General features: G+C 37.3%; 1 protein-coding gene across 4 annotated transcripts in view; it reads right to left on the bottom strand.

The window, feature by feature from the left end:
• Positions 1-360: 360 nt before the first annotated feature.
• The window catches only part of SYNE3 (spectrin repeat containing nuclear envelope family member 3), a 175226-nt gene continuing 164971 nt past the window's right edge, over positions 361-10615 (bottom strand). For all 4 annotated transcript variants that reach the window (XM_027856572.1, XM_027856573.1, XM_027856575.1 and 1 more), the window contains one exon: positions 361-2329. In XM_027856572.1, the coding sequence (XP_027712373.1) occupies positions 2132-2329 (198 nt within the window). In that variant the 3' untranslated portion in view covers positions 361-2131. The remainder of the gene's footprint in view (positions 2330-10615) is intronic.

Raw genomic sequence — 10615 nt, 5'->3', positions numbered from 1 at the left:
ATCTATTTCAGATCTCTTTTATTGCCCTGCACTACTGTGACTAATAGGACATGACTGTATAGACTGATAAAGCTTTCTAAAAAGAGTAGGCACTTAGTACACTTTAGTGGTGACTTTCTTTTAAAGAGAAATTTCCTACTAACTAAGGGCAAATATTGACCCAGATTTAAAGCACAAACTCCCAAGAATTATAGGCAGTGGAGAGGGAACAGGCCAATTTGTTGACCGAGGACAGTAAGACAGCACTTGCTCTAACATGGTGCCTCATCTGTAAGATCCTCAAAATCAGGTCTAACCTCTGTACATTGCTTTTAGGGTGTGTGTGTGTGTGTGTGTGTGTGTGTGTGTGTGTGTGTGTGTGTGTGTGTGTGTGTGTGTGTGTGTGTGTGTGTGTGTGTGTGTGTGTGTGTGTGTGTGTGTGTGTGAAACTGGGAGGTCAGAGATGAACAGCAATGGAGGTCCCAAAGTGAGGTTGCCCCATATCTGGGGCACATTGCCTTATTTTCTATACTGCATTTCTCACACAAGTTCCAAACATTCCTCTTACTCATCCCTTTAATTGGATTGTAAACAATACAAAATTAGCCGTAAGGCAAATACAGTAATTCCTTGTTTATCTGGTCCCTTCCAGCACTAACTTTTATGAGCTATGCCTCACAGTGATTGGGGAAGGAACAATTCCACCTAAGTGAATTTTCTGGATAACTGGTTTCTTCTTTAAAGCATACCAACTATGATTATTTTAACCATTTTTAGATGAAAACCCACATTCCTAAAATGCATTATACCTCCCTGACTCCTTCAACAGAGATTTTTAAAAATTAGAACTATGATTCCATGATATAAGGAACTCCCAATGTGGAAATTTCTTTCCAATGAAGAATCACACCTGCTTTGCAACTTAAGGGTCTTCAAGAGCTTCCTGGGGCACTAAAAAATAAGCAATTTTCTCATGGCTACCCAGAGGCAGGGTTTGAACTCAAGTCTTCCCAACTTGGTCAGCTTTCTACTCATTCCCCTAAGCTGCCTCTTTGGCACAGGTACCAGAGGATTAACATTAGTTGTTTGTTTGTTTTTTAATAGCCTGGGCTTTCTGGGCCCTGTGGAGATACTCTTAAGGGCTCCTAAAATAATCAGGGCTTTTTATGCCTCCCTGGAATGGTCACAGGCTCTGAGCTTTCTGAAAGCATGTCTAAGCCTTTCTCCACTTGGAAAGAGCACTGGACTTAGTGCCAGAATACTTGAGTTTGAGCCCAGATTTGTAACCTGTTTGTCCTTGGACAAATCACTTAATTTCTGTGTCCCAGTTACTACATCAGTAAAATGAGGGAACTGGAAGAGATGACCTTCATAGTCCCTTCCAGCTCTAGATATATGACCCCATGATACTTGAACTACCTGCATCATAGGGTTGTTGGGAGGAGAGCATTTTGTAAAACATAAAATGCCATTTAAGAGGAAGACAGTAACTTTCTGCTTCTAATCTGATTTGGACTGGGAGACCAGATAATAATAACGTTAACAGCAATGCTAACTCACATTTTAGCGTGCTTCAATCACTAGTTAGAATTTTATAAAAAGTAAGAGTAAGTAAACTCTGAGTGAGGGCCAGAGAGGCTCTAATAAATAAAATGCATGAACTTTAGTGCGTGTATCTATTTTAGCTGTTCAGAGACTTTTTTCTTTTTGGTTTCCTGTCAAGTTCTAAGTTGAGTCTAGATAGCAGAGAATTGATTTCCAGATAAATGAGATGTTACTCTATTTGTTCTTCATGGCTACAAAAAATACTGCAGAATGATATCTGAGAAGCAGGTTAGGATTTTTTCCATTAACATACAGTAATTATGTATTTAAACATACACGAAGAATATCTATCACATGTATATAGCCTGCATCTCATTCCCTAACAACACATACAAACATATGTTATAAATATAGTCATATAATATTGTATAAAAAAATTAACTTAGCTCCAGTTACACTGATGCTGGGCTAAAACAGATTAAGGTTTTGCCGGCTGGCTCTGACCACATTTCCAGTTAGTGCTATGTCCTTGGGAAAAATCCTGGAGTTGGAGGGCAGACCAGAGCATGGAATGACAAGCCTGCTGTCTCCTGGTTTTTGGTGCTTGCTAAGTTGGTGGAGGGCCCTCATACCGCAGCATCAGCTTGAAGGAACGGGCGAAGTTGTTGGAAAAGGCACAGCTCCACCTCTCTTGTCCTAGGGGCAGCAGCAACAGAAGTAAGAGCAGGGACAGCAAGAAGAGCTGGAGGGGTAGGGCTACACAGCACACTCGATGGAGGAAGGGGCACAGTCCTCCTGGACGACTCTGCAAAACAGAAGCAGGGGAAAGTGGCTTAGTGACCAGGGAGGGAGGTTGAGACTAGCTTAAGGAATGGAAAGAACAGTCACGGAAGCTAGATCCAGTAGCAGCTCCTGACCATGCTCCTCAACCAGAAAACTTCCGGGGCCTCTTTATCGCCTATCATTCAAAGCCCTCTAAAAGCTGTCTCTAACCCACCTTTTCAACTTTATCTCACACTGCTATCCTTCAAGGAGTCTAGCTTTTGACTAAATTTGAATCCTCTTTGTCTACCTCTCCCTAACTCGTTGCCAGTTCTTGTTACATTCTTCTTTCATAATCATTTTGTGTACGTATGTCTTCATACCCCAGGAGGTTGTAAACTCTTCCAACAGTCTCGACCTTATTTTATTTTATCTTTGTATTCTCACTATTAGGAAGAAAGCCTTGCATGTAGCATGCATTCATTCATTAAACCAACATTTACTAAATACATACCATGTGTCAGGCACTGAGATAGGAGACACAAAGACAAAAATGAAACTCAACTTGTTAAACTGAGTTGAATTGACATGCAGGGGTTATTAACCTTGCTTCTACATTACCTTTACCATGGGACTTTGAGCAAATCACTTAAATGGCTTCATGCCTCAGTTTTCCTGTCTTTTGTGATTTTTTTGTTTTTATCTTGCATTTATTTCTGGATATACCCTTCCCACAAGGCCCAAGTGAGCCTTCCCTGATAACCAGAACGAAACAATTGAGCAAAATCAAATAACATGGCAGCCGTATCTGATGGGTGAAATGAGACACCTGTCACGCTGTCTACAACCTGGGGCTGTGAACATGTGACTGTCCTTCTCTTTGTGTTTATTCTTTCCTGATCTCAAGTGAATAAGTATTTCAAGACAAAGTGCTCAGGAGACATTCCTCATGAGTTTGGATGGTCCAGAGGTCCCACTAAAGAGCCTATTGGTGGTCAGGGCTGAATAGTGGCAAGTAATTATAACATCCACCAGAGTGGCAGTGGCCAGTGGCAGGAGACACATCTGCAAAGGGAGAGGAAAAATCCACTAAGGACAAATAGACATAAGACAGCAGTCACTTGGGTGAACTTCCTGCTCTCTTGTGGCAGACAGAAGTGCCTTCTATGGACTCTAGAAAGGCCCAACCCTTTGAGCCCATAGAAGAGCTAAGGGAAATTCCATAGGAAAAGGACTTCCAGCATAATAGTTCCACATGTGTACTTCATTACAATCATAATCCAAGTTTAAGACTTTTCTTCCCATAGACACTATGTATATTTGTAAGAGACTGCTCCTCTCAGGTTTTGGGGGAAATGTTTTGCACCAACTGTTCTTTCCATACCACATGAGTAAATAAATGCCTTTTATAAAAGCTAACTGAGGCTACTGGCTGACTGTTGATGGGGACATACCAGTGTGGGATTGGGAGCAACAGTCCTAAAAGTATAGCTCCACAGGATGAGACTAATAAGACAGACAGCTAGACATTTTTCTCTGATCCTTCTAAACTCTAAAGTCTCTCCAAAATAAGAATTGCGCACAAGAGACAAAGGAATTTTATCTATATCCATGGTCTAAGACACCAAGAACCTTAATGAGATAACCTGACTAACTAAGAGCAGAGAAGACTAATACCTAGTCTCTAATGCACTATCTCAGTACCACTTCCTTCATAAGCCCTCAAGCTCTGACATGGTGTTACAACAACCTGACCCATGTAAGTTTGTAACAGAGCTCAAGTTTGCATCTACATCTACCCTGCAATATGGAAAGTAGGAACCATGTTCTGCCTGAGAGGACAGCGTGGCAACATGCTGTTCTGCAACAGTACTCAGTCAGAGAATAGAGGGAGAGTGAACTGTGACAAGATGCCAGCATGTGTGTGGCTCCACCAGGCCTCAAGGAAATGGAACTGGCATCCACTTGAGCCAGGTTTTGTTCCCCCATAAGTCAATTTGGTCAGACACTGAGGCTTGTAAAAAGTGAATTTTCAAGCATGGAAGGATGATAAGATGATTTAGGTGTAGTACCTCTGGAAATTGCCATCAAAGGGAAAAGACTCAGAAAGTAAGCAATAGCAGAATATAGTGAGGAAAGACTGAAATTAACTAACATCTCAGGTGGAAGAAAACTCAAAGTATTTGAGTACAAGGAGATAACCAACAAAGAAGATATTAATAACAGAAGGGAATATGGCTTCCAGATCTCTTAAATTAGTCCACATACCTATGAAAAAATAGTGCATGACAAAGGAAAATGAATATACACTTCATGAGGCAGAGGATTATGTGAATTCTCAAGAAAGAATGAAATCACAGCAAGATATTCCCAAATAATTTGAGAGAAAACTAAGAATTGTGAAAGTAGAATATATGTCCTATACAGCAGAAATAATTGGTAGAACAGAAAAACTTAAATTCATGGTGGCAAAGTAACAATGGATTGTGAATATAAGTGCATAGATGTGGAGGACAATCTGTAGAAAAGAAGCAAAAAGCAATAACACTAAAAGAAAATATATGTACATATACATACATATATACACGTGTGTGTATGGATGTATGTCTCAGGCAAAATATTTTGATCTTGAAGACAGGATGCATAGAGAGAATTTAAAGATTATAGGTCTCCCAAAAGAACAAAAGTCAAAAAACCTAAACACATTTCAAGAAATGATACAAGAAAACATCCCAGAACTTCTGAACATCTGTGTTCTGAACAAAGTGCCAATCGAAAGAACACAGATTGCCTCCAGTTCAAAAAAAAATCCTATGCTGCAAATTCCTAGAGCCATAGTGGTTAAATTTAAAAATGCTAACTACAATCCACAAATTTTGCAAGTGATCAGGAGAAAAACCTTCAAAAAAAAAAAGGAAAAAGAAATTTGAATAACAAAAGGTCCATAAGAAACTGAAGGAGAGAAAGGGATAGTATGTTCTAAAAAGCAAAGAAGTTGAAGATACAATCCAAGGTAACATATTTTGCAAACCTGAGCCTAATCATCAAAAATAAATGATGGACATTCAATTAAAAAAAAACAGGTATTAAGAGTACTGGATATCCAATAAGATCGGGGGTGAAACTAGAATGTCCATTATCACCATTGTTATTCAATATTGTACTAGAAATGTTAGCTTCAGCAATAAGAGAAAAAAAATAAATTGAAGGAATTAGAATAAGCAAAGAAGTAACAAAGCTATCACTTTTTGCAGATGATATGATGGCATACTTAGAGAATCCTAGAGAATCAAGTAAAAAACTACTTGAAATAATAAACAACTTTAGCAAAGTTGCAGAATATAAAATAAACCCACATAAATCATCAGCATTTCTATATATTACCAACAAAGCCCAACAACAGGAGATAGAAGAAGAAATTCCATTTAAAGTTACTGTAGATATTATAAAATATTTGGGAGCCTACAGTTGCCCATGGGTTGACCAAGCTAATATAGTAAAAATGACAATTCTACTTAAATTAATTTACTTATTCAGTGCCATGCAAATCAAACTACCAAAAATTATTTTATAGAGATAGAAAAAATAATAACAAAATTCATCTGGAAGAACAAAAGGTCCAGAATATCAATGGGAATTAATGAAAAGAAATGCAAGGGCAAGTGGCCCAGCCATATCAGATCTTAAATTGTATTATAAAGCAGCAATCATCGAAACTACTTGGTACTGGCTAAGAAATAGAGTGGTGGATCAGTGAAATAGGTTAGGTTCACAAGAAACAGTAGTCAATGACTATAGTAATCTATTTTTGATAAACCCAAAGACTCCAACTTCTAGGAAAAGAACTTGGCTTGGATTGTAAGCTAACTAGGACAGCAAGGAATAGTTTACCTGTCAGATTTATGGAGAATGGAAGAATTTATGAGCAAACAAGAGATAGAGAAAATTATGAAATGCAAAATGGATAATTTTGATTACATTAAATTGAAAAGTTAAAAAAAAAAGCCAAATACAACCAAAATTGGAAGGGAAGCAGAAAGCTGGGAAACATTTTTTACAACCAGTGTCTCCGATAAAGGCCTCATTTCTAAAATATATAGAGAACTGAGTCAAATTTATAAGACTATGAAGTCATTCCCCAATTGATAAATGGTCAAAGGATATGAACAGGCAGTTTTCAGAGAAAGAAATTAAAGCTATCTATAGTCATATTAAAAAAATTCTCTAAATCACTATTGATTAGAGAAATGCAAATCAAAACAACTCTGAGGTACCACATCACATCTATCAGATTGGCTAACATGACAAAACAGGAAAATGATAAATGTTGGAGAAGATGTGGGAAAAGTGGAACACTAATGCACTGTTGGTGGAGTTGTGAACTGATCCAGCCATTCTGGAGAGCAATTTGGAACTATGCCCAAAGGGCTATAAAGCTGTGCATATCCTTTTACCTGGCAATACCACTTCCAGGTCTGTATCCCAAAGAGATCATAAAAATGGGAAAAGGACCCACATGTACAAAAATATTTATAGCAGCTCTTTTTGTGGTGGCAAAGAATTGGAAAGTGAGGGGATGCCTATCAATTGGGGAATGGCTGAACAAATTGTGGTATATAAATGTAATGGAATACTATTGTTACATAAGAAATGATGAGCAGGCAGACTCCAGAAATACTTGGAAAGATTTACATGAACTGATGCTGAGTGAAGTGAGCAGAACCAGGAGAACATTGTACACAGTAACAGCTACATTGTGTGATAACTAACTTTGATAGACTTAGCTCTTCTCAGCAAAGCAAGGATCTAAGACAACTCCAAAAGACTCATGATGGAAAATGCTATCTGAATCCAGAAAAAGAATATGGAGTCTCAATGCAGATTGAAGCATACTATTTGCGCTCTCTATTTCTCTCTCTCCTCTCTCTCTCTCTCTCTCTCTCTCTCTTTCTCTCTCTCTCGGCTCTAATTCTTCTTTACAACATGGCCAATGTGAAAATATGTTTAATATGAATATATATGTAAAGCCCATATCAAAATGCACATGGGCTTGGGGTGGGGGGAGCGAAGGGAGGGGGAGAAAATTTAGAGCTCAAAATCTTATGGAAGTGAATGGTGAAAACTAAAAATAAATAAGTTAATTAATTTAAAAAAAAAATACTAGTACAAAGAAAACCAGAAGTGAGCAGGTTATCATTATTCTTATTTTCAAATTCATCAAACAGAAACACAATAAATATAAACAAATACAGAAACCAAGAAAGGCACAGGTAAGGAAATGAATTGCCCCCTAGGGGAAAAACAGCACAGCTCCTCAGGGTTACTGCTAGAACCCTGAGAGTACCAGTTGACTCTGTCCATTTTATCTTTTGCAATCTTCTCTATCTGTTATTTGATTATGAAGTCATCCTCCATGGTTGGGAAAGGTACCTCCTCCCATGTTTATCTATTTTTTTATGATGTGACTCTCAAAAAATCTAATATGTATATCCATTGGGAGCTTATTGTGGCATAGAATGTGAAATGTTGGCATAAACCTAATTTGCCCTGGACTACTTTCCAGTTTACACAGAAAGTTTTGTCAAGCCTTTATCCCAAGAGTTGTGATCACTGACTTTTATAACACTATGCCACTATGCGCGCTCTCAATATGTCCTACTAATCATCTTTCCTATTCTTAAAACAATACCAAAATGATTTTCATGATTATTATTTTGTAATATAGTTTTAGATATGGTACTGCTGGTCCCCCTCCTGTCCCCTTTCCTTCCCATTTCCCCTTCATTATTGCCCTTAAGATTCTTGATCTTTTTTTTTTCCCCTCCAAGATGAATTGTGTCATTTTTTTCCAGTAGTAAGAGCCACCCTTTGGCAGTTTGACTGCTATGGCACCTAATAAGTAAAGTAGGGAGTACTGTCTTATTTAGTATATTGGCACCACCCAGCCATAAGCAATTATCATTTCTCCAATTATTTATGTTTGACTTAATTTCTGTAAAGGGTGTTTTTAGTTCTAGTCATATAATTACTGAACCCATTTGTCTTGTTAGGTAGATTCCCAAATGTTTTATACATCTGGAGTGGAATTGCTCTTTCTATCTCTTCTTGCTGAGTTTTATTGGCAATATATGAAAAAGCTAATAGTTACATGTTGCTATTTTAGTAAAGTTATTAATTTTTCAATGCACTTTTAGGTAAATCTCTAGGCTTCCCTAAAGAGGCCATAGCAACTGCAAAAAGCAATATTTTTGTTTCCTTTACCCCATTTTTCTTCTCCCAGTTGCCTTCTCTTGTCTTATTAATATAGTGAACATTTCTAGAACCACATAAAATAATAGTGGTGATAATGGCCACCTTTATTTTAACCCAATCTTTTGAAAATGCCTATAATATGTCTTCATTAGAGATAATGGTACTTCTTGGTTTTAGATATCATTTATCATATTAAGCAAAGGTCCATTTATTGCTATGCCTTTCAATGTTTTTTTTAACAGAAATTGTATTTTGTCAAAGGCTTTTTCTACATCTTGTGGCTTCAATATTTTGTGGCTAATATGGTTTATTATGTTTATAGTTTTCTTAATAATGAATCAGCCCTACATTCCTGGCATAAGTCATATCTGATCAGAGTACACAGTAGTTTTAATATGTTGTTATAAACTCTTTGCTAATATTTTATTCGACTGTTTTATATCAATATTCTTTTGGAATATTGGTGTTTATTTCTCTTTTTTTCAGACTTGTCTCTCTTTCTTTACAAAAATATCTTAACCTGGAAAGACTTGCATGAACTGATGCCGAGTGAAGTGAGCAGAACCAGGAGAATATTGCACACAGTAACAGCAACATTGTGTGATGACCGACTTTGATAGACTCAGCTCTTCTTAGCAATGCAATGATTTAAGACAATTCCAAAAAACTAAAGATGGAAAATGCTCTCCACATCCAGAGAAAGAACTGTGGAGGCTGAATGCAGATTGAAGCATACTATTTTCTCTTTTTTGTTGTTTTTGCTTTTTTCTTTTTTGTAGTTTTCCCTTAGGTTCTGATTCTTCTTTACAACACGACTAATGTGGAAATATATTTAATATGACTGTACATGTATAGACAATATCAGATTGCATGCTGTCTTGGGGAAAGGGAGAGAAGGGGAAAATTTTTAAAACTCAAAATCTTATAAAAGTGAATGTTGAAAACTAAAAATAAATAAATAAATATTTTTTAAAAAATAAAAAACAAAAACAAAAAGATGTCTTGTTGGGTAGGGGAATTGAGAGTGATCAAAGCAACAAAAAACAAAAGATAATTAGCACTATTAGATCTGTTATTTTACTGGTATAGAGAACTCTCAAGTGAGAAAATGCCCTGTTCCACCATAAGGAGACACCTTCTCTGCAACTGCAGAAAAGTGCTTGCCTGGAGAATTTGTGTGACTTGCCCAGGGTCACATAGCCAGTAGGTATCAGAGCAGGGAAGCCAGGTCTGTTTGGCTCAAGTTCTCTATCCACAATGCCATATTATCTCTATCAAATTAAGTGAACAAGCATTTATTAAGTGCCTACTATGTGCTAAACACTAGAAATACAAAGAAAGGCAAAAAAAGATAGTAATACAACAGCTAGAGGACCATCTGTTGAGGATGTTGTTTGGAGGATTATCTTCTATGTTGCATTGAGTAGGAGACTGGATTACATATTCTGGAAATGCACACACTTTAAGTTTAATCTGCATTACTAACATTTTTCTCCATCACTTTCTTAAGACAATCAACAAAACAATTAAATTCAGTCCTGATTTGTAGCATTTGCCAATTTCTAAGGTGTAAATGCTTAGGTAATATGTGATATTTATGTGATATTTAACAATTGGCTCTGGAAAGCCACTATGAATTGGCTCCAGCACACCTCTAATAAGAGACTATCTGGTCCAACTCTCATTTTACAGAGGATGAAATAGACACAGAGAGAAGTGACAACCAAGATCACATAGTGAGTTTGTGGCAGAGAAGTTCTTCCAACTAAGATCTCTAGACTGTAGGACTCTTTCTATCATGGGATGGTACCCTATTGTAATGAGACAGAGGTAAATTAAAGTGCATCTAGATGAGAACAGCTAAGATGGAAAAGGGTCTGTCTGCAAACCATATCACATAAATATTGGTTGAAAGAACTGGGGAGGTTTAGCCTGTAGAAGAGAAGGCATAAGGAGAGCATAATAAGGGTCTTCAGTTATCTGAAAGACTACCATATGGAAGAAGGTTAGATAGTCTGTGTTTGGCTCCAGAGGGAAGAACCAGGAGCATGACAGCAGCTAGGGGAATGGGATTTAT

This window comes from Vombatus ursinus, unplaced genomic scaffold, assembly GCF_900497805.2.
Source record: "Vombatus ursinus unplaced genomic scaffold, bare-nosed wombat genome assembly UNPS02011572.1, whole genome shotgun sequence".
Classification (NCBI taxonomy): domain Eukaryota; kingdom Metazoa; phylum Chordata; class Mammalia; order Diprotodontia; family Vombatidae; genus Vombatus; species Vombatus ursinus.
Note: the sequence above shows the minus strand (reverse complement) of the source record. Positions and strands in the feature narration are given on the sequence as shown.